Source organism: Oncorhynchus mykiss, chromosome 18, assembly GCF_057628025.1.
Source record: "Oncorhynchus mykiss isolate SJ-2025 chromosome 18, ASM5762802v1, whole genome shotgun sequence".
Lineage (NCBI taxonomy): Eukaryota > Metazoa > Chordata > Actinopteri > Salmoniformes > Salmonidae > Oncorhynchus > Oncorhynchus mykiss.
The window spans coordinates 23,774,403-23,799,833 of NC_143039.1; the positions used below are offsets into that span (position 1 = coordinate 23,774,403).

Sequence of the window (25,431 nt, forward strand, 5' to 3'; positions counted from 1 at the left end):
TTCACTCCCATTGCAAGCAAGTATAAGAGGTAGTAGATCTGTTCTATGTGTGATAGTTCTATGCTTCCCATTTTGGTTTTCTACACCAGCTTCAAAAATATGAATATACAATATTTTTGGTTATGGAAAATATATTTTTCAGAGGTTTAGATGGTAAAATGATTCTACACAATGGCAGCTTGTTTTTTTCACATAAACTGAAATTAGGCAAACTACTAGAATTTGATCAACAAGGAAATGGAGTGATTTCTGTGTAGTACATCTTTAAAGAAGTTAAAGTCAGTGATGTAGTCCAGCCAGAACCAGGCAAGTCATCCAGTTCATTTAAGACTGTATAAACAGAAGTGAGGGGAAGAGAAGAGAGCTTTAGCATTCTCATACACAGACCACATTAGTATTTGTTGTGTTCACTTCTGGATGAGAATGAAAAGGAGGCTCAGTGAATTCCAGGTGAATGCCACTGTCTTCTTACCATCAGGCTTTGACTCATATTTAGGACTGTTTGACCTGCTGCTATGGAGAACAGAAGTTCAAACTTTCTCTAATCAGATAACTTGAAAGAAAAACTCCAATACTTATAATACACAGTATAATGTGTACTGAACCAAAAAAAATGCCTGTGATGCATTGCATAACCTGCTGTTTCTACACGGCAACGCACAGACATACACACGGGTACATACTCACAGATATATGCACACGCACAGAAACACTTACTGCTAACAGATATTTTATATGTCTTGTCAAGAAGTTTTCTGTTGAACTCCACAGAATAAACTCCACTGTCTGTTTTCTTCAAGCCACTGATTCTCAGCTCTCCAGTAGTCTGGTTCAGGGTTGTGCGGCCTTTGAAGACACCATAGATGGTCAGACGATCAAATTCATTTTCCCACTCTGCCACGTAGCTCTTCTCATGCTTCCATAGGACGCTTGTGATGGAGTCAGGCACTGTGGACTTGTCCGGCGTCAACACGAGCTCACCTCCCACTTTAAGATAAAGATCTGGAAAAGCAGACATTTCATACATGTATCAGAGTATCAATGTATCCAGGGTAGCACATTATGGTTAGGGTATAAATATGTAGTCCTAACCCTATTGGCATTGAAAGATACATTATTATCAACCTTTACTGTTTATATCTAGAATTCTGCTTGCTGGGTGTATCTGGTCTATGTAGTCTGAACACCGTGACTAGTATGTCCCCCCCCCCCCCCCCCCCCCACCACCACCGGAGCAGAAATGTATCTAGACTACACTACAGCTGACAATCTTTGGGTACACCCTGCCTCGGAGGCTGTCTACTATTATATCAAAAATGGCAAACTTATTGTTCAGGGAGAAATCCAAAACCAGTCTAATTGGATTGAATGGCGGTAGAGGCATAGATGATGCACTTCCTGATTTTACTGATGCAGGAAAATAAAAGTAAGGCATGAGATGTATCGGAAATTGTGTAATGAAATTATAGTCAACCTAAAATATTGTCATATAATTATAGATACAGCGTATAGGAAGAGGATGAACTTTAATGTCCCAAGGGGAAAATGGTCTGAGACACACAGTACTGCTGTATACAAAATAGACACTGTACATTACACACTCAACATAATACATACATTACACATTAGCCTTATCATACACTTCTCATACAGCTACAGGGAGGGATGTTGTCTCACACCCATATGGGTTTTATACAAATTGTATGTACTGTACACATAGTCATTAAGATTTACTGAATAAAAATAAAAATATAAACGTAACATGTAAAGTGTTGGTCCCATGTTTCATGAGCTGAAATAAAAGATCACAGAAATGTTCCATATGCTAAAAAGCTTATTTCTTGACTTTTTCAGCATTTTGTTACATTCGTCTTATTCTAAATTGGAATCAATCGTTCCCCCCCCCCCCCCCCCCCCCCCATCAATCTACAGACAATACCCCATAATGACCAAGCAAAAACAGGTTTGTTTAAATTTTTCGAAATGTACTAATAAATCAAAAATGTAAATATAACATTACATTAGTATTCACACCCTTTACTCAATACTTTGTTGAAGCACATTTGGCTGCGATTACAGCCTCGTGTCCTCTTGGGTATGACGCTACAAGCTTGGCACACTTGTATTTGGGGAGTTTCTCCCATTCCTCTCTGCAGATCCTCTCAAGCTCGGTCAGGTTGTATTGGGAGCATCGCTGCACAGCTATTTTCAGGACTCTCCAGAGATGCTCAATGCTCAAGTCCGGGCTCTGACTGGGCCACTCAAGGACGTTCAGAGACTTGTCCCGAAACCACTCCTGCGTTCTCTTTGCTGTGTGCTTAGGGTCGCTGTCCTGTTGGAAGGTTAACGTCTGCCCCATTCTGAGCGCTCTGGAGCAGGTTTTCATCAAGGATTTCTCTGTACTTTGCTCCGTTCATCTTTCCCTCGATCCTGACTAGTCTCCCAGTCCCTGCCACTGAAAAACATCCCCAAAGCACAATGCTGCCACCATTCTTCACCGTGGCCACTCTGGCCACTCTACCATAAAGGCCTGATTGGTGGAGTGCTGCGGAGATGGTTGTCCTTCTAAAAGCTTCTCCCATCTCCACAGAGGAACTCTGGGAGAATCGGGTTCTTGGTCACCTCCCTGACCAAGGCCCTTCTCCCCTGATTGCTCAGTTTGGCCGGGCGTCCAACTCTAGGAAGAGTCTTGCTGGTTCCAATTTTTTTCAATTTAAGAACGATGGAGGCTACTGTGTTCTTGGGGACCTTCAATGCTGCAGAAATGTTTTGGTACCCTTCCCCACATGTGTGCCTCGACACAATCCTGTCTTGGGGCTCTACGGGCAATTCCTTTGACCTCATGGCTTGGTTTTGGTTTTATATACACAGGTGTTTGCCTTTCCAAATCATGTCCAATCAATTTAATTTTCTACAGGTGGACTCCAATCAAGTTGTAGAAACATTTCAAGGATGATCCATGAAAACAGAGATGCACCTGAGCTCAATTTTGAGTCTCATAACAAAGGTTCTGAATACTTATATAAATAAAGGTATTTTTGTTTTTTATTTTTTATACATTTTCCAAAAAAATCAATAAACCTGTTCTCGTTTTGTCATTATTTGTATTGTGTGTAGATTGATGAGAAAAAATTAATTTAAACCATTTTAGAATAGAGCCTAAATTAGAATTTAGGCTTGTATTCTGAGAAATTAGGGAGTAAGACCACTCTGAGTGAGTGGACACTGGGAAGTCCCCAGACTTGTTTGCTGCGCACGACCGAGAGCGCGCCTTTCTGGTTTTTCTTTTATATTGACGAAGCTATTGTCCGGTTGAAATATGATTGATTATTATGACTAAAAACAACCTGAGGATTGATAATAAACATTGTTTGACATGTTTTTTTTTGTCTGCCTGTTGTGACTGCCTTTGAGCCATTGGCTTACTGAACAAAACATGCCAACAAAACGGAGGTTTTTGGATATAAAGAGGGACTTTATCGAACAAAACAAACATTTATTGTGTAACTGGGAGTCTTGTGAGTGCAACCATATGAAGATCATCAAAGGTAAGTTATACATTTTATTGCTATTTCTGACTAATCTACTTGCCTGGTAACTAACTGTATGTAATGTTTTGTGTGCTGGGCGCTGTCCTCAGATAATCGCATGGTATGCTTTCGCTGTAAAGCCTTTTTGAAATCTGACACAGCGGCTGGATTAACAAGAAGTTAAGCTTTATTTTCATGTATAACATATATTTTGAAGAATGTTAAATATTTGAATTGAGTATTTTTGAATTACGCGCTCTGCAATTTCACTGGATGTTGGCCAGGTGGGACGCTACCGTCCCACGTACCCTAGAGAGGTTAAACTTGATTTGTGTCTGTAATAAAGCCTTTTTGTATAGAAAAATTCATTCTGATTGGCTGGGCCTGGCTCCCCAGTGGGTGGGCCTGCCTATGCCCTCCCATGCCCACCCATGGCTGCGCCCCTACCCAGTCATGTGAATTGCATAGATAAGGGCCTACTGAATTTAATTGAATGATTTCCTTATATGAACTGAAACTCAGTAAAATCGTTGAAATTGTTGCATGTATATATTTTTTCAGTATATTTAGCTTTTAAGAATCAGTAAGTTACAGGAATCAACTCATGTGGGACAAATATGTCTTGAGTGTATTGTAACCGCCAGAGCACTCTGTTACCGGGTAAACGGTCCACTTAAGTTTCATACATACCTTCATCCCCCTGCCCCTTTTCAGCTTTATCTGCATTGCTTTTCCCTACACACACACACACACACACACACACACACACACACACACACACACACACACACACACACACACACACACACACACACACACACACACACACACACACACACACACACACGTGAGTAAAGGTCCCTAATTGAGTTAAAACAGATTTCTGGTGATGGCATTAGAGGAAAAGTAACCTCTGCAGAATCACACAGAAGGAAAACATCAACTACAGCCTCTCTCCTACGGCACCAAATGCTACTTAAAGAAGTTACTTCTGCTTTATAAAGTCTTAAATTAACTGGATTACTTGCCTTGTTCTGGCTGGACTCCATTGGTGCCTTTAGCTGAGAAGAAGAGAAGAGGAGAAAAGTTTAGTTTAGCATTCTCATACACAGATCACATTAGTATTTGTTGTGTTCACTTCTGGATGACAATGAAAAGGATGCTAAGTGGCAGAATTCCAGTCGAATGACACCGTCTTACCATCAAGTATCATTGACTTAAACAGCGACTTCATATTTAAAGTAATTAACAGAATTAAAATAAAATAGCAATCAATGTATGTTCTTGTGATATTCTGAGCTATGAAGATGAGCATCTATGCCTGTGGTTTGGTTGTTTCCATCCCTGGCTTTAACTGAAACAACCAAACCGGTACGGGTAGGCATAGTTGAGCTCCATGGTGCTGAATGGACAGCTCCTTGGTACAGGTAGGCATAGTTGAGCTCCATGGTGTTGAATGGACAGCACCTCTGTCTCGTAGACAGCTATATCATTCTACATACTTAATGAGGAGTGTGTGTGACGTTTGGTGTGGCGTTATTTTATGTTTTTAATTTGTACACTTGGTTTGTAAACCATCTGTCAATGATGGTTTTACAGTGGTGATGTGTTGGGACTGATCTTGTTGATCGTGTACATACCCACTACAAACGGACTAAATTATGAAAACGCTGCTGGCAGCGGAATCCGCAAAAAGTTTCTACTACAATGCAACTCAAACACGATGGATATCCAAATGGCCCATCTAATCCCTGATGTCTGCGAGAGGATTACAAACCCAAACGCAAATGTGGAAAACTCGGGGGAATCAGACACCACCTCTCTTACCCACCACTTTGCTGATCAATGCCCAGTCACTGAGGGGAAAGAGGATGAGTTGTCAACGACTCTGCGCTTCCAACACGAATACCGGGAGGCCTGTTTGTTGGGGTTTACTGAGACTTGTTTGGATGACAGAGTACCAGACAGGGAAGTGGCTTCACACTGGTCAGAGCGGACCGTGATCTGACCGTCACAGGGAAACATCACGGTGGGGGAGTCTGCCTGCTTGTCAGGGACCAGTGGTGTAAATCAATACTGGTAAGAGAGAGACTCCGTACCCCCGACATTGAACTGCTTCTGTGTCACTGTGACCCTACTATCTGCCCTGTGAGTTCCCCCAATTGTTTGTTACCATTGTGTACATTCAACCAAAAGCTAATGTAACAAAAGCATCAGAGATTATTCATAATCTGTCACAGAAACTGGAATCCATCTCCCCCGACGCACCCACATTTATTTTAGGGGATTTTAACAACTTTGTACTTTGCACTAGGTCCTGTTCACGTACCACCAGTATGTGAAATGTCACACTAGAAAAAATAAGACTCTTGATTTGTGCTCTGGGACAATAAATGCTTTCTCTGCCACCACCAGACCTCCCCTGGGGACATCAGACCATCTTCATGTCTACCTCTGTCCAACCTACTGAGGGAGAAACCTACAGTTAAAACTGTCCACATCTGGAACGACAATAGTGTCACTCGTCTCCAAGGGTGTTTTGACTGTACTACGTGGGAGGTACGAGGACAGCAGCTCTGATCTTGATGAACTCACAGTCAGTTGTGTAAAATCTTCCCTAACAATAAGCATTGCGTATCAAAACATCTAAAATCACTATGAGGAGGGTAATAGACAGGCTTTAAGAGACGTACAACATGAGATCAAAATACAGATACTGGTGGACAAGGAGGCATAAAGGAAAGGGTGGAGAGGACCCTCTCCTCAGGAAACTCAAGGGTGGCCTGGCAAGGGATTAAATCCATGGCAAGTGCCCTCCACATAGGCAGGGGAAAACCAATGCTGAGCTTGGGAGACATGAGGGCCAGAACATGGCTAATGAACTGGATGCTTTCTTTTCAAGATTTGAATCTGACGACCATATGTCGGAGCTAAAACAAATGGAAGCATCATTACGAATGTTTGAGAGGGTTGTTGTTAGACAGGCTGATGTTGTGAAGTTGTTCCTGGATGTAACTCCCACTAAAGCCCAGACAAAATAACTGGGCATGTGTTAAAGCACTGGGCTGAACAATTGGCTGGTATTTTTACATTTTACATTCCTCGGTCGAGCAGCTACACATCTAATCCCTCTGTGCTGAATGACTACCGCAATGTCGCCTTGACATCCTTAGTAATGAAATGATTTGAGAAAATTGTGAAAAGTCATTCTCCGCGCCACCGAGAAACTCCTCGACCCATTTCAGTTTGCCTATCAGCCCAGCAGAGGAGTTGATGATGCCATTCTTAATCTTCTCAACATAGTCTATAGACATCTAGAGGGTGCCAAATCCCCTGTCAGAGTTTTATTTGTTGACTCTTCTTCTGTTTTCAACACAATCCAGCCTTACATTCTGTCACAGAGACTCATTCGGGAATTCTCCTAAGATGGGGGGCTAATTTTGTGGCTGTTGGACTTCCTGAGCCAGAGGTCACAGCGGATCAAAGTAGGTCCCCACATGTGGGACATACGCACCATCAACAGAGACTCTCCTCAGGGATGTGTTTTGTCCCCACTAATTCCAATACTAATAGTTGTACTATAGTTGTACTATTGCATGATGACGAGGAACAACATGGCCCGGTCCTTTGTAGAGTGGTGTGATGAATCACACTTGGTCCTCAATACCAACAAGACCAAAGAGATGTTCATAGACTTCAGGAAGCGTATAACACCAACCTCTGCAACATCTTTCAGAGGTCAGAATATAGAGATTGTAGAGGAATACAAATATCATGGTGTCCTCTTGGACAATAAGCTTCAGTGGAGTAAATGTACAGACCTGATCTACAAAAAGAGTCAACAGAGACTGTACTTTCTCAAAAAGCTGGGATCTTTTAATGTTGACTTTACTATATACTGACAATGTATTGTTTGTTGATTTGGCAATGCCACTGTCAGCCAGAGAAATATGCTGAGAAGGATTATCACCACAACAAGCAAGGTACTTGGAGTCACACAGACAGTCCTGGATGAGATCCTTAAGGTCAGGGCCCTCCGCAAGGCACAAAATAATTTTGGACCCAAGCCACTTTAAACATGTACATGACACTGCAACAACATTTCCCCATGGGGACAATAATGTCAGTAAAGTAGGAACTGCAGGACTTTGTTCCAACTAGGCACCACACCAGACCAACTGAGCTAATTGATCAGTTCAGCGATTGCCTAAATTCAACACACCTGGTCTTCTAGGTCAGTTAAATCAAAAACATATTGTGCCTGCGACCCTCTAGGACCAGGGTTACCTACCCCTGCAGTAGATAAATACTGTAAGTTCTTAAAGACACAAAACCTGCAAAGGTCTTGAGACGTTCTGAAACAATCCACATCTCTAAAGTGGTAACAGTCATATCAAACAAAACAACATGGAAACAGTTGTCAGAACTGAAAACCTCCTGAATGACAACCATGGAGTAAATCAAACAGAGCAGAAGATTGCGAAATAATAGGTTTTTCAACAGTACAAACTAGCAAGGGGTGACAGTGACAATCTTTATCCACAGTGTTACCTCTATGGGTGACATTTTGCAGTGCAAAAATGCAAAGATGTCAAGATAAACCAAAACCAAGCAGGTTATTTCAAATACTCATCACAAGTACACCATTTACATTTAACATTTTCCTTGCAGATTCCAACTGCATCATTCACATTCAATATATGCTAGTCCACACACTGCTAACTTTAAACTCACATTAATAATCACCTTCTCATACTGTATGTAGACGTCACTAAAACATGTTCTTCAAATAAATGTCACCACTAATAATATGAGAAACACATTTCTGACAACATCACCACATATCTGCATGGTCAAAATATCCCTATAGAAGTACCATGTAAAAGGTGTGTTAGTGTTACTGCCTGTGTTTAGTGGGCTGATTGTTATTATTCTGATTCATGGAGTAATCTCTACAAGACTTCTCTCCAAAACGCTGTAAACTGTATCCGTGGCAACCCCAGAGTGAACCCCTGAAGCTCCAAGGTTGGTGACCTGAACATCCCCTACAGTGTGATAAACAGTATCCAGGGCAACAGTATTCTGATTGTTGCCTGCATCCCTATAAAGTTATACCATCCATCAACATTGTTTACTGTAAACAGAGTAGAATAGGTTCCTTGAATTTAGGAGGTATTTGCATAAGAGAAAACATGGAAATATTATGGGTTGTGGGATTACTGCTGTGGACTCTCTCTCTCTCTCTCTCTCTCTCTCTCTCTCTCTCTCTCTCTCTCTCTCACACACACACATAGATTAAAAGTTTTCTGGAATGGGACAAATACAACACTACTGTCTTGTGGTGTGAGGAAGCATGTGTGTAGTGCATGGAAGGTTGTGAATATAGTACAGTACATGAATAATGTTGTGTTTGTATTACTTTGGGGACCCTGTCAGCAGGTTGCATATGGATCAGAGTCAAGTTAAGGTAAGTAACACTTACCACAAATTCTACCATAAATTCCACCACAATACATTCTCAAAAAGTCGATCCAGGTGTCTTGGGGATATTCTGAAATGAAATAGAAACTCAAAAATGTAAGACAATAACATGTTCATTCAAATAGTTCTTTGTTTTCACTGGAATCCAAATGTTCTGTGAAGTAGTGAGTATGAATAATTGAGACAGGAAGAGACAGAATCATCCTACCTGTCTTTTTCTTCCACACCAAAAATCCTGAGGAGTACAAATATACACATTTTATTTTCCATGTTGACCCATGGTTCAGTAGCTTATGTGTCATGTTTAACAGAGTGAGAAATAACCCCTCTTAAAGTACAAGTCTGTGTATTAACCATTCTGTCAGCTGTTGAGTGTGACTTCACCCACATTTACATGCTTAAGCTGCAATAAGGAGACATCATTTCTGAGAGCATGCGTACAGTACCTGCACCAGGCCGACTTCAATGTGAAAGTAACCAGTGCATAAAACAGCCGACGACGAATGCAAACTATGATAGATAAATACTACACATGCATTGAAATAAAAGCCATACATCAAATGACATACTAAGGCCTACAATCGACAAGGACGCATGAAGACCTAAACGAATTTCGAAAATCACTAAATCTACACATGCTTTTTTAAGGGAACCTAAGGCTACGTCCGTGACTCAGCACTGCATAGTGGAGCTCCGTGGCGTGGTGCTGAATGGACAGTGCCTCTGTACAGGTAGGCATTGTGGAGCTCCGTGGCGTGGTGCTGAATGGACAGCTCCTCGGTACAGGTAGGCATAGTGGAGCTCCGTGGCATGGTGCTGAATGGACAGCGCCTCTGTCTAGTCGACAGCTATATCATGATTTAGTTTGTGGGCAGTTAGAAATTTTTTGGGCATGATTAGGTAGCCTACAATGCGCATATGAAAATAATAACTGACACGCAGAACTTTAGAAATGGTAGGAATAACTGTAAATTGGCACTCCAGATGAAAAAGGTTGCCGACCCCCTAGACTATAGCCATCCTTGTGGAACGGAGCACACAGTGTAGATCTATAATGACCTCCCACCAACAGTCTTTGTAGAAAGTGGGAAGAGCACAAGACAATGTTGGTGGGAACTCATGATAGTGTCTTCAACGACAAAGGAGAAGAGAACACGAACAGACTAAAAACCATAAGTAGCCTAGCTTATATAAAACAAACAGGACATTTATTTTGGGGAAGTTGTTCAGTTGTGTTTATTTTTATGACAACACATGAAACCAAAATGGCACTAACCTCCTGGGCCAATTAGGCTACAGCTATCACAACCTATATTTTAATAGCAAAAAAATAGCTTTTGGTTTTGAATGGTCACCAAAAAGGAGGACTCCACCACCTCCCAATTCCCTGGCTATCAGATTACATGGTTTACAAGGCCGAGTTCAAATCCTGACATCAAATTCAAAGCAATCGGTGACCAGCCTAAACTGCTGACCGGCAAAACAAACTGTCACTCTCTGTTCTCTACTTTCTAAAAGTGAAAGAAAAGGCACCATGCTGGCAGCTGCTCTCCGAGCCATGCCAATGATTTTTGTCTACTTTAAATGATTGTTCTTGAGTGACTGCTAGATCCTGCTATACCCAATGGAAACCCCCAGGGTTAGGGGTAACTGATTACATGTAACCTACCCAACCAGGGAAACACCACAATTCTTATGGTAAAGCCAAACACAGCTAAAATGAACAATCCTTTTATGGACCTGCAGATAGGCCTTATGCACCGTCACATATTACAGTTATAGTGGATGGTTGATATGGTATCGAACATGTAGCATACTTGTGCGACTAGGGGAGAATATCAAAGGCATACTCCTTGCATCCTCTTTCCTACTTCTCAAAACCCATTGGATGAGAAAGACAGAGGTCCCTCCCCTCTGACCTTCTCCTCCAATAGGTTTTGAGAAGGAAGCGAGGAGAGAGGATGCAAGGAGTAAATAATTCAGATTCTACCCATGACTTATTATTAGCAGTTTTCTAACATGATGTTTTATTGATTTGTGATGTACTTCAAGCGCGCCGCGATGGTGGGAAGTATTTCCATAAAGTTCAGCTTTCCCCAACTTTGGTTCCGCCCTGTTCACAACCCTCGTCCATGCTACCAACTGTCCCCCACACACTTTGCTTCTCTTCCACTGGAAATAAATGGCTTTCCGTGGTTTCATCACCCATGTCGTCTTCAGAGAGGCACTGTGAGCCTTTTCTTTAAAGTCATGTTTGTAGTTTGTTTGTAACAACAGTTGTATAGTATGTTGACTGTGGCTATGTCTTCATATGTTTAGGTTAACACAGTAATTACCATTCCTTTAAATGATTAATTCAGGTTAGACTAATCCATACTGTGCGGGGTCCAAATTGGTGCCTCCCTGTGACACATTATGAAGACTGTTCCCTACAGCAGGTGGTGCATCTAACCCCTTGTCTTGACTGTAACAGTAGCCTGAACAGTACTGTAATAACAGGTATCCCCTTCAGGGGGTATAGCTCACTGTTGTTGGTGCTGTTATGTCAATCTGTGATTCACAACTATGTACATGTACAGTGATCTGTTACTATAGATGTGCTGCTCTTACCTATTATGACAGCAAACGCTACAATGGCAACGACAACCAAAGCAACAACAGCACCGATACTGGAATGCTCTGAAATGAAAACACATTTTGTATTGATACTTTTGACAGGAGTTGATCAGGAACTCAACATTTTGCCACACTTAAAATGTCCTACAACACTAGCAGTGTTACTAACATATCAATACATAAGACTGTAACACACTTGAGTGTCCACTCACCTGGACCAAACACCTCTCCAACTGGCTCACTGACATTCGAACTAACAGCATTACTCAGCTTGCAGGTGTACTTGATTCCATTGGTTGATTCAGAGACACTTAGCTGTTTGTCTAAGACCTTGGACACCCTCTCTCCCTCTTCCCAGCTGTAGGTGACTGGTTCAGCATCAGTGGTGTCACCCTCACAGGTCAGAGTGCAGGAGGTTTTGTCTGGGTTACAGGAAGAAGTGATGGTGGGTTTGGGGACTGCCTCTGTAAATAGAGGAAAGAAACAGGAATCATTTGGGAAAAAGCTTGTGAGGCACTGCAATACATAACCTGCTGTTTCTACACGGCTGCAACACGACTGTTGCGTTATATAGACTGCTGTGCTATATAGACTGTTGTCTGTTGTGTTATAGACTGTTGTGTTATATAGACTGTTGTGTTATATAGACTGTTGTGTTATATAGGCTGTTGTGTTATAGACTGTTGTGTGTTGTGTTATAGACTGTTGTGTTATATAGACAGTTGTGTTATATAGACTGTTGTGTTATATAGACAGTTGTGTTATATAGACTGTTGTTATATAGACTGTTGTGTTATAGACTGTTGTGTGTTGTGTTATAGACTGTTATGTTATATAGACTGTTGTGTTATAGACTGTTGTGTGTTGTGTTATAGACTGTTGTGTTATATAGACAGTTGTGTTATATAGACTGTTGTGTTATAGACTGTTGTGTTATATAGACTGTTGTGTTATATAGACTGTTGTGTTATATAGACTGTTGTGTTATATAGACAGTTGTGTTATATAGACTGTTGTTATATAGACTGTTGTGTGTTGTGTTATAGACTGTTGTTATATAGACTTGTCTGTTATGCTAGACTGTTGTGTTATAGACTGTTGTGTTATATAGACTGTTGTGTTATATAGACTGTTGTGTTATAGACTGTTGTGTTATATAGACTGTTGTGTTATATAGACTGTTGTGTTATAGACTGTTGTGTTATATAGACTGGGTTACAGGAAGAAGTGATTGTGGGTTTGGGGACTGCCTCTGTAAAGAGGAAAGAAACAGGAATCAATTAGGAAAATGCTTGTGATGCACTGAAATACATAACCTGCTGTTTCTACACACACACACATACACAGACACACACACACATACACAGAAACACTTACTGATAACAGATAATGTATATGTCTTGTGAAGCAGTTTGCTGTTGAACTCCACAGAATAAACTCCACTGTCTGTTTTCTCCAATCCACTGATTCTCAGCTCTCCAGTAGTATTGTCCAGGGTTGTGTGGTTTTTGAAGGCACCATAGATATCCAGACCACCAAAATCCTTGTCCCACTCTGCCACCTTGTTCTTCCCATGCTTCCATATGATGCTTATGATGGAGTCAGGCACTGTGGACTTGTCCGGCGTCAACACGAGCTCACCTCCCACTTTAAGATAAAGATCTGGAAAGCAGACATTTCATACATGTATCAGAGTATCAATGTATCCAGGGTAACACATTATGGTTAGGGTATAGATATGTAGTCCTAACCATATTGGCATTGAACTGACATTATTATCAACCTTTACTTTTTATGTATAGAATTCTGTTTGCTGATGTGTATCTGGTCTATGTAGTCTGACCACTTTGACTAGTATGTCCCCCCCCACCACCACCACTGGAGCAGAAATGTATCTAGACTACACCACAGATTAAAGTCTTTGTCTATACCCTGTCCACTATTATATCACTAGCTAGGTTTCCATCCAATCTGCGACTGATTTTCATGCTATTATTCTAAAATCTGCATAAAACAATAATCACATTTCCCCTCAGAGATATGTTTCCATCAGACTGACTTTTTGATGATAAAAGTCTGAGTGATGAGGTAGTATACATAGCCCTCCACACCTCTCTGATTCAGAGGGGTTGGGTTAAATGCGGAAGACACATTTCAGTTGAATACATTCAGTTGTACAACTGACTAGGTATCCACATTCCCTTTCACTTTACAGATAAATTCCCATGTACCAAATGAAAAATACATGTTTAAATGGGTGCCAAAGCATTTTCAACTATACTGATGGTTTGTCACAAACTGCTACATTATATAGACTGTTGTGTTATATACTGTTGTGTTATATAGACTGCTGTGTTATATAGACTGTTGTGTTATATAGACTGTTGTGTTATATAGACTGTTGTGTTATATAGACTGTTGTGCGTTATACAGACTGTTGTGCGTTATACAGACTGTTGTGCGTTATACAGACTGTTGCGGTATATAGACTGTTGCGGTATATAGACTGTTGCGGTATAAAGATTGCTGTCTGTTGTGTTATATAGACTGCTGTGTTATATAGACTGCTGTGTTATATAGACTGTTGTGTTATATAGACTGCTGTGTTATATAGACTGCTGTGTTATATAGACTGCTGTGTTATATAGACTGTTGTGTTATATAGACTGCTGTGTTATATAGACTGCTGTGTTATATAGACTGTTGTGTTATATAGACTGTTGTGTTATATAGACTGTTGTGTTATATAGACTGTTGTGTTATATAGACTGCTGTGTTATATAGACTGCTGTGTTATATAGACTGCTGTGTTATATAGACTGCTGTGTTATATAGACTGTTGAGTTATATAGACTGTTGTGTTATATAGACTGTTGTGTTATATAGACTGCTGTGTTATATAGACTGCTGTGTTATATAGACTGTTGTGTTATATAGACTGTTGTGTTATATAGACTGCTGTGTTATATAGACTGTTGTGTTATATAGACTGCTGTGTTATATAGACTGTTGAGTTATATAGACTGTTGTGTTATATAGACTGTTGTGTTATATAGACTGCTGTGTTATATAGACTGCTGTGTTATATAGACTGCTGTGTTATATAGACTGCTGTACGTTATATATTTTTTTTTATTTCAGCTATTTAACCAGGTAGGCCAGTTGAAAACAAGTTCCATTTACAACTTCGACCTGGCCAAGATAAAGCAAAGCAGTGTGAAAAAAATCAACAACACAGAGTTACACATAGGATAAACAAACGTACAGTCAATAACACAATAGAACAATCTGTATACAGTGTGTGAAAATTAAGTAAGGAGGTAAGGCAATAAATAGGCCAATAGTGGCGAATTAATTACAATTGAGAAATTTACACTGGAGTGATATATGTGCAGATGAGGATGTGCAAGTAGAAATACTGGTGTGCAAAAGAGCAGAAAAACAAAAACAAATATGGGGATGAGGTAGGTAGTTGGTTGGATGGGCTATTTACAGATGTGCTGTGTACAGCTGCAGCGATCAGTAAGCTGCTCTAACAGCTGACGCTTAAAGTTAGTGAGGGAGATATAAGTCTCCAACTTCAGTGATTTTTGCAATTCATTCCAGTCATAGGCAGCAGAGAACTGGAAGGAGAGGCGGCCAAAGTAGGTGTTGGCTTTGGGGGTGACCAGTGAAATATACCTGCTGGAGTGCGTGCTACGGGTGGGTGCTGCTATGGTGACCAGTGAGCTGAGATAAGGTGGAGCTTTACCTAGCAAAGACTTATAGATGACCTGGAGCCAATGTGTTTGGCAACGAATATGTAGCGAGGACCAGTCAACGAGAGCATACAGGTCGCAGTGGTGGGTAGCATATGGGGCTTTGGTGACAAAACGGATGGCACTGTGATAGACTGCAACCAATTTGCTGAGTAGAGTGTTGGAGGCTATTTTGTAAATGACATCGCCAAAGTGAAGGATCGGTAGGATAGTCAGTTTTACGGGGGTATGTTTGGCAGCATGAGTGAAGGAGGCTTTGTTGCGAAATAGGAAGCCGATTCCAGATTTAACTTTGGATTGGAGATGCTTAATGTGAGTCTGGAAGGAGAGTTTACAGTCTAGCCAGACCCCTAGGTATTTATAGTTGTCCACATATTCTAAGTCAGAACCGTCCAGAGTAGTGATGCTAGTCGGGTGGTCGGGTGCGGGCAGCAATCGGTTGAAGAGCATGCATTTCATTTTACTTGCATTTAAGAGCAGTTGGAGGCCACGGAAGGAGTGTTGTATGGATTTGAAGCTCGTTTGGAGGTTTGTTAACAGTGTCCAAAGAAGGGCCAGATGTATACAGAATGGTGTCGTCTGCGTAGAGGTGGATCAGGGAATCACCCGCAGCAAGAGCGACATCATTGATATATACAGAGAAAAGAGTTGGCTGCGGGGGGTGCAGAGCTGTTGACCGGGGTTGAGGTAGCCAGGTGGAAAGCATGGCCAGCCGTAGAGAAATGCTTATTGAAATTCTCGATTATTGTGGATTTATCAGTGGTGACAGTGTTTCCTAGTCTCAGTGCAGTGGGCAGCTGGGAGGAGGTGCTCTTATTCTCCATGGACTTTACAGTGTCCCAAAACCTTTTGGAATTAGTGCTACAGGATGCAGATCTCTGTTACAGGCTGCTGTGCTTTATAGACTGCTATGTTATATAGACATTTGTCTGTTATATAGACAGCGGTGCTATATAGCCTGCTGCGTTATATAGACTGTTGTGTTATATAGACTGTTGTGTGTTATACAGACTGTTGTGTTATATAGACTGTTGTGTTATATAGACTGTTGTGTTATATAGACTGTTGTGCGTTATATAGACTCTTGTGTTATATAGACTGTTGTGTTATATACTGTTGTGCTATATAGACTGTTGTGCGTTATATAGACTGTTGTGTTATATAGACTGTTGTGCGTTATATAGACTGTTGTGTTATATAGACTGTTGTGTTATATAGACTGTTGTGCGTTATATAGACTGTTGTGTTATATACTGTTGTGCTATATAGACTGTTGTGCGTTTTATAGACTGTTGTGCGTTATATAGACGGTTGCGCTATATAGACTGTTGTGTGTTATATAAACTGTATTATATAGACTGTTGTGTGTTATACATACTGTTGTGTTATATAGACTGTTGTGTTATATAGACTGTTGTGCGTTATATAGACTGTTGCGCTATATAGACTTGTGTTATATAGACTGTTGTGTGTTATGTAAACTGTATTATATAGACTGTTGTGCGTTATATAGACTGCTGTGTGTTATATAGACTATATTATATAGACTGTTGTGTTATAGAGACTGCAGTGTTATATAGACTGTTGTGCACTACATAGACTGTTGTCTGTTGTGTTATATAGAGTAGACTGCTGTGTTAAATAGACTGCTGCATTATATAGACTGCTGTGTTATATTGACTGTTGCATTATATAGACTGGTGCGTTATATAGACTGTATTATAGACTGTTGTGTTACATAGTAAATGTGCCCAATCTGGTCTTGGCACATGCGCTCTAGCCAACAGCTACAGTGGGGGTAAACTATCTACATTATGACATTATTATGGATGAGAGCAATTATTATTTTTATTTGTCAAATGGCCACAAAGCATCGATCGTCGTGTCACCAAAATAAGAATGTCAATATTTAATGGAAAGGAGCATCAAACTCATAACCTTGCACTTTCACCACCCTGTGAAGTTCATCATCATTTATTTCATCTGTAGTCTAATAAACTGCATACAGTACCTTCCCGAGTCACAGTGGGAGGACCACACAGCATATCATCTCATGGCCCACCTACCTCCCATTGGGAAGCCGAAGACTAGCACTGTGCTGAGGTTGAACTGTTTCGCAATGGTTGGGGCGAGAGCATCACATGACTCCAAGTTTACTTCGATGTGAGCGAAACAGCGCCCCTCTGTCTCTGTATGTGTAGATCATGTATCTGATTCTGTCTGGACAAAAGGAGTATGACATGTCATACTTTTTCTGGCCAGACAGTATCAGATACATGGGCTACATATAGTAAGACAGAGGGGCGCTGTTTCCCTTGCTAGTTTCAGCAGGGAGGAAGAGGCTAAGCGAGAGGGTCCACTCTCACCAAAATCTGTCCTGAATAAGCCCGCAGTCTCCGGACAATTCTTGCACATTCATTGTTACATTGTGTGAATTGTTTGCCCTTTTGATTTTGATCAATACCCCATGTAAAGGGAAAGGGGATACCTAGTCAGTTGCACAACTGAATTTATTCTACTGAAATGTATCTTCTGCATTTAACCCAATCCCTCTAAATAACGTATTTCTGTTTTTAATTTGTAACCTGTTTTCAGTTTGTCATTATGGGGTATTGTGTGCAGATTGATGAGGAACATTTTTTATTTAATGCATTTAACAATAAATCTGTAACGTAACAAAATGTGTAAAAAGAGGTCGGAATACTTTCTGAATGCACTGTATGTAACCAGTAGGCCTAAATCCACCATTCATCACTGTCATTTGGTTACATGAATTACTGTTAATGCAAGCATTCCATTCATTTACCGTCATCATTTTTGGACTGGAAACATTGTTTGCAGAGTTCACAACCTACTACACTTGTGAGAAACAAATGTAGGTTAATTTAATAACCGTCATTTAGGAGTTGTACATTTTTTTATTGTCTTTTGTTTTCAGTGCTCCATGTGAGCAATGAGCATGTGTAGTTTCTCTGTCCTGATAATGTGGAGGGAGCGTGCGTGCAGAACTAACCAGTTGAATGGGCCTTTGATATCCATAGGTGGACACGGCTTGCGCGTTCACATTTTTTTTACAAGGTGTTATAGTGAAGCTCATAGGCAGCTCGTGGGTTTCAAGTTTGGGGAAGCTTACAACTTATCTTACCGTTTCTACCTATCTGCATGAAAGTTTAAGCACGGCTGGCCCTTAAATGTACACGGAGAGCTAACATTAATGATATGCATGTCAATCTCTCATGGCTGAAAGTGGAGGAGATTGACTTCATCAATGCTTGTTTTTGTAAGAAGTGTTGACAATCTGAATGCACTGAGCTGTCTGTTTAAACTACTAGCTCACAGCTCAGACACCCATGCATACCCCACAAGACATGCCACCAGAGGTCTCTTCACAATCCCCTAATCCAGAACAGACTATGGGAGGCGCACAGTACTACATAGAGCCATGACTACATGGAACTCTATTCCACATCAGGTAACTGATGCAAGTAGTAGAATCAGATTATAAAAACCAGATAAAAATACACCTTATGGAACAGCAGGTACTGTGAAGAGACACACACACAGGTAGACACACACATACACACACAAATGTTAGCACACACACTCTACACAGATGTACATTGTAATATTGTTGTATGGTGGTATTATACATGTTGTATTGTAGATGTGTAGTGGTGTAATAATGTCATATGATGTACTGTTTTATCTTTGTTTTGTGTGTAATGTAAGTACACTTAATGTGTTTGGACCCCAGGAAGAGTAGCTGCTGCCTTGGCATCCCAAATACTTTAGGGGAAGCCAGCCTCCTTTATCTGGCCTCTGGATCTGATGCGGTCTGGACAGAAATAGTATAACATGCCATACTCTTTTGGTCCAGACAGAATCAGATACATTGTCTACACATACAGAGACAGAGGAGCACTGTTTCGCTCGCTCGGGTTCTTTATCTGAGATTGATGGGTCTTACTGTCGGAGTGCGTCTCAGTCAAATAAATGATCAATATTTCTATATTTTATTTGGATGGGCCCCCCTAAGGCTCGCCCATAACGCAGGGCCTGCCATGATCACGCAGACCCGTCTGTAGGTTTTAGCCTTGGTTAGGCCAGGATTCAACATCTGATCACTTCCTGAAGTTGGCTCTGTGTGTAGCTAAACGGAATATGAAGGGTGCGGTCCGTAACGTAACCCACACAGACGTCGTTTAAAACCATTATTCAATAGGAAGAGTGTGTTTAGGCCATCACTCCATAATGTCGTTTATGATTTCAGATTGCCATGTTCCTTATTTTCTTTGATATGAATCCCACTCGGCGGCTGCAGCGCGGTGTTCACAAGGCACGTTTAGTATGTGATGTTGTAGGCTAGGCCATACAACTAGCACACAATAGCAAACAAGTAGCCTAACAAATATTAGGTAGGCCAAACTCTACGTTTGGTTCAGTCGGTTCAACTTACCTTCGGAGACCACCGTTCGCACCAGATAAAACCAGAAGCACAATCGGATAAGCTTAAGTTTGGACATCTTTGTTAGTTCGTTCGTTTATTTCTATAGTAAATAAAAGTAAGTTCAAATGAGATATGCTAAAACACTATGTGGTTCATAGCCTTGCCTACCGAGGCTGTGAAAGTGAAAGTAAAATGTGGATTTTAGTTCCTCCCTCTGCCTTCCTCTGAAGTCATGACCACTTGGTTGAAAATAACGTTCCATTTGATTTGTAAATCATGTTTAATAGCTGAAATACAATCACACTGTATACCAACACATTGTATTATGTTGATATGCTATAATAACTTTTGTATGCTATAATAACGTCTGGAATAATCCTTGCCCATACATACCTGGTCTCTGGCGCCTCCCTGTGTGTATAATTGGCTACAATGTACAGAATTATATATATCATTTAGAATTGATAGGATCACTGTGCTATAATGTAACCAAAGTTGGTAATATTGTAATATTCAAAGGTAACTTAATAACTATAGTTCATTTAATTTTCCTCCTGTCCACTGAGCCTACTGTATGAGGCATGCACACTAAAACAGTCACACAATGAAATATTTTCTTATGAAATAATACATTTGCCATCTTGTTGCATGGATCAAGATTTAATTATAATTCACATTATTCAGAGTTCATAAAAATCATAGTAGCCTAGGCTAAACATGACAGCACATACAGGATAATTACATGATACATAATAACCCAAAATAGATAGAAAAGGAGAGATGAGTTTACTGGAGAGAAACAAACCTTCCCTGTACAGAATCTAAATATTTATCAAACAAACTATATATTCAACAAGTGCTTTTCAACTGGTTTCTTCTAGTACAGAGGCTGTAGCTGTACTGGTCTGGTCTCTGTTGGTACAGAGGATTTAGCTATACTTCCCTGTGAAGTAGACAGGGTATCTGAGCTACTCTCTATTAATGTACAAATTGTATCTGAGCTCATGTCTACTGCTCTGGAAGGTGCACCTGAATTGTAGTTTACTGGAGTAGATATTGTACCTACATGCTGTGGCTCTGAGACCAGCTGACAATCCTGGACTGCTTCTATCAGGAGTGTCTGTACTTTCAGACACTGAGTTAGTGGGTCTCCCCAGACCTGATAGGCCAGGTGTTCCTCCCTCTCTGTCCACCTGACCACTGCTCCTCTGGGTTTCCATTGTCTTCACTACGCTTACTTGTTCTACACCCATCTGATAGCCATGATATTGTCTTATAGATCAGGGTAATCATTGGGTCTTGATGTATGGGAATTCAGGATGGGGGTGTTTGTTTGGGAGGAGTTAGTTTCTTTCACCTCTATCTCTGACGCTCCATATTTGTTCTTTCTCTGAGGGGTTGGTGGAGACCTCTGACCGTCAGTCTGGCTGTTGAGTGTGGCTCTGCTGGATTCCTCCTCTTCCTTCCCTTCATCCTGTGTTCTCTTCCTTCCCCTCTCCATCTCTTCTACCCTCTCCCTCCCCCTCTCCATCTCGTCTTCCCTCGTTCTCTTCATCTCCCCCTGTCTCTGCATCATAATCTCAGACCATTGCCTTACGTGACTCCTGATCAGATCCATTCCCATAATCCTCTGTCCCCCACAGTGTATCCTGATTGTGCTTCAGGCTGTATCCATCTCTGGTATCCATCTCTGGGCTTTGGAGGGGGTCAGATGAGACAGTGACATAGACTCCTCCCCTCCCTTACTCTCTTCCTTCACTTCCCGCTCTCTTTCCATTATTCCTTAGTCAGTGTCCTCACTTGAGATCTATGCTGGAAGGCATTGGAATTCCGGCCCTGATTCTGATCATTTTGTTTGAGGTGGCTGTTACTCACAATATCACCTGTGTTATCAGTAGATCCTGCCTCATCTAGTAACGGCTTCTTCTCTTCCTCACTCTCTCTGGTTATCACAGCCTTGCTGGTGTGGGTAATCTGGTTATACTTAACAAAAAAGGGGTAAATGGGAAAGGGGGATACCTAGTCAGTTGTACAACTGAATACATTCAACTGAAATGTGTCTTCCGCATTTAATCGACATCCACATGTTCGGCGTCCGGGGAACAGTGGGTAAGCTGCCTTGCTCAGGGGCAGAACGACATAAGGCCCAAGGAGGTGTGGTATATGGCTAGTATACCATGACTATGGACTGTTCTTATGCACGACGCAACGCAAACCCGAGGTTAATTATTTCTATTATAAACTGGTTACCAATGTAATTAGAGCAGTAAAAATAATTGTTTTTTCATACCCGAAAATGCGTGTGTGAGCAAGGAGGCCTTACAAACCTGACTCAGTCCACCAGCTCTGTCAGGAGGAATGGGCCAAAATTCACCCAACATATTGTGGAAAGCTTGTGGAAGGCTACCCGAAAGCTTTGACCCAAGTTAAACAATTTAAAGACAATGCTACCAAATACTAATTGAGTGTATGTAAACTTCTGACCGTTGGGAATGTGATGAAAGAAATAAAAGCTTAAATAAATAATTCTCGCTACTATTATTCTGACATTTCACATTCTCGAAATAAAGTGGTGATCCTAACTGACCTAAGACAGGGAATTTTTACTAAGATTAAATGTCAGGAATTGTGAAAAACTGAGTTTAAATGTAAACTTCCGACTTCAACTGTACATATTAACCACAATAACAGTTGTCAGTTTACATGTATGTGGGAATTATGCGATGTGTGGTTTATGTATAGCCCTAAAAATAAACTGATGCCAAAATAAAGGGGAGAAGTGTGGGTTACCACGTACAATTTCAGCTGTTAAAATCTCTCTCCTTGCCAATACAATAGACCAATAATATGTTATCATTGGGGGGTAGAGGTAGAAACCCCAAGGGTTGGGGAGTAACTGACTACATGTAACCTACCCAACCCTGGAAACACCTGGTAGAAACCCCAAGGGTTGGGGAGTAACTGATTACATGTAAGCTACCCAACCCTGGAAACTCCCTACTTCTTATGGTAAAGCCACACACACACACAGCAAAAAGTTACCATAATGTTATGGGCCTGCAAATAGGCCTGCAGTCTCATATTCTAGTTATGGGGTGCGGTCGATACTGAAAACGTAACTTACTTGTGCGAACATGGCTTATTATTTACTATCAGTTTTGTAACATTATGTTTTATTGACTTGTGATATCCTTGTTTGTAATCAGTACACATAACAGACCAGTATCTTGTAATAAACACGAGTGCATCTTTAAAATAAAAGTTTCACGCCACCCAGACAACAGCCGTGCAACAGAATAACCTACTTGATGAAACTGCGCAGAGTATCGATTCCGTGAAAAAGACGCTCAAAAGTGAGCCTTTTCTTAGAAGTAATTTTGTTGGTTTGTTTGCAGCTACAGACAAAACAGTCGCGTAGTATGTTGACTCACTCTGGCTGTCTTTAGCCTGCCTACCTAGCAGACATGACATGATGTAAAAGTGAATGTAAAACTTAAACTTGCCTGTTGAGCCACTCGATTGCAAACAATATGTTGGATTTAAAATCAAATCAAATTTTATTGGTCACATGTGTTTAGCAGATGTTATTGCGGGTGTATTACAGTGCAGTAATATCTAACAAGTAATGTCTAACAATTTCACAACATATACTAATACACACAAATCTAAGAAAAGGAACGTAATTAGAATATATAAATGGATGAGCAATGTCAGAGCGGCATAGACTAAGATAAAGTAGAATAATATAGAATACAGTATATACATAAGAGATGAGTAATGCAAGATATGTAAACATTATTAAAGTGACTAGAGTTCCATTTATTAAAGTGGCCAGTGGTTACAAGTCTATGAATATAGGCAGCATCCTCTATGTGCTAGCGATGGCTATTTGATGTGCCTGTACCGACCTCGTCTTCTGGATGATAGCGGGGTGATCAGGCAGTGGCTCGGGTGGTTGAGGTCCTTGATGATCTTTTTGTCTGTCCTGTGACATCAGGTGCTGTTTGTGTCCTGGAGGGCAGGTAGTTTGCCCCCGGTGATACGTGGTGCGGTCCGCTCAACCCTCTGGAGAGCCCTGCGGTGGCGGGCGGTGCAGTTGCCGTACCGAGTGGTGATAAGCCTGACAGGAAAGTCTCAGTTGTGCATCTGTAAAAGTTTGTGAGGGTTTTAGGTGCCAAGCCAAATTTCTTCAGCCTCCTGAGGTTGAAGAGGCACTGTTGCACCTTCTTCACCACGCTGTCTGTGTGGGTAGACCATTTCAGTTTGTCAGTGATGTGTACGCTGAGAAGCTTTCCACCTTCTCTACGGCAGTCCCATCGATGTGGATAAGGGGTGCTCCCTCTGCTGTTTCCTGAAGTCCACGATCATCTCATTTGTTTTGGTGACGCTTAGTGAGATGTTATTTTCCTGGCACCAGACTCCCAGAGCCTTCACCTCCTCTCTGTAGGCAGTCTCGTCATTGTTGGTAATCAAGCCCACTACTGTTGTGTCATCTGCAAACTTGATGACTGAGTTGGAGGCGTGCATGGCCACGCAGTCATGGGTGAACAGGGAGTACAGAGGGGCGGAGCACGTACCCTTGTGGGGCCCCATGTTGAGGATCAGCCAAGTGGAGGGGTTGTTTCCTACCTTCACCACCTGGGGGCAGCCCGTCAGGAAGTCCAGGACCCAGTTGCACAGGGCGGGGTTCAGAACCAGGGCCTCAACCTTAATGATGAGCTTGGAGGGTACTATGGTGTTGAATGCTGAGATATAGTCAATGAACAGAATTCTTACATAGTTATTCCTTTTGTGTAGATGGGATAGGGCAGTGTGCAGTGTGATGGCAATTGCATCGTCTGTGGATCTATTGTGGCGATAAGCAAATTGAAGTGGGTCTAGGGTGACAGGTAAAGTGGAGGTGATATGATCCTTGACTAGTGTCTCAAAGCACTTCATGATGACAGAAGTCATTTAGTTCAGTTAACTTCACTTTCTTGGGTACAGGAACAATGGTGGCCATCCTGAAGCATGTAGGGACAGCAGACTGGGATAGGGAGAGATTGAATATGTCCATAAACACACCAGCCAGCTGGTCTGCGCATGCTCTGAGGACGCGGCTAGGGATGCCGTCTGGGCCCGCCGCCTTGCGAGAGTTAACACGCTTAAATGTCTTACTCACGTCGGTCACGGAGAGCCCACAGTCCTTGGTAGCGAGCTGCGTTGGTGGCACTGTGTTACCTTCAAAGAGAGCGAAGAAGGTGTTTAGCTTATCCGGTAGCAAGACGTTGGCTGGACAATGTGGCTGGTTTTCTTTTTGTAGTCCACGATTGTCTGTAGACCCTGCCACATACATCTTGTGTCTGAGCCATTGAATTGCTACTCCACTTTGTCTCTCTACTGATGTTTTGCCTGTTTGATTGCCTTTCCAGAGGGAATAGTTACATTGTTTGTATTCTGCCATATTCCCAGTCACCTTGTTATGGTTAAATGCGGTGGTTCGCGCTTTCAGTTTTGCGTGAATGCTGCCATCTATCTACGGTTTCTGGTTAGGGTATGTTTTAATAGTCACAGTGGGTACAACATCTCCTATACACTTCCTGATAAACTCAGTCACTGT

The 25,431-nt window shown here is 41.4% G+C and overlaps 1 protein-coding gene across 4 annotated transcripts in view; it reads right to left on the minus strand.

Moving 5' to 3' along the window:
- The window catches only part of LOC110495661 (uncharacterized), a 30,389-nt gene extending 10,161 nt beyond the window's left edge, over positions 1–20,228 (minus strand). For 2 of the 4 annotated variants that reach the window (XR_016488337.1, XM_036952006.2), the window contains exons 1-9: positions 19,842–20,228; positions 13,005–13,289; positions 11,840–12,091; positions 11,622–11,690; positions 9,220–9,246; positions 9,013–9,081; positions 4,559–4,591; positions 4,221–4,265; positions 718–1,002 (exon numbers count right to left, since the gene is read on the minus strand). Coding sequence is in view for 3 of the 4 variants with exons in the window: in XM_036952006.2 (XP_036807901.2) it covers positions 718–1,002; positions 4,221–4,265; positions 4,559–4,591; positions 9,013–9,081; positions 9,220–9,246; positions 11,622–11,690; positions 11,840–12,091; positions 13,005–13,289; positions 19,842–19,908 (1,132 nt within the window). In the remaining variant the exon portion in view is untranslated. The remainder of the gene's footprint in view (positions 1–717; positions 1,003–4,220; positions 4,266–4,558; positions 4,592–9,012; positions 9,082–9,219; positions 9,247–11,621; positions 11,691–11,839; positions 12,092–13,004; positions 13,290–19,841) is intronic. The other 2 variants (XM_090207878.1, XM_090207879.1) reach the window with 2 other exon arrangements.
- Positions 20,229–25,431: the final 5,203 nt, after the last annotated feature.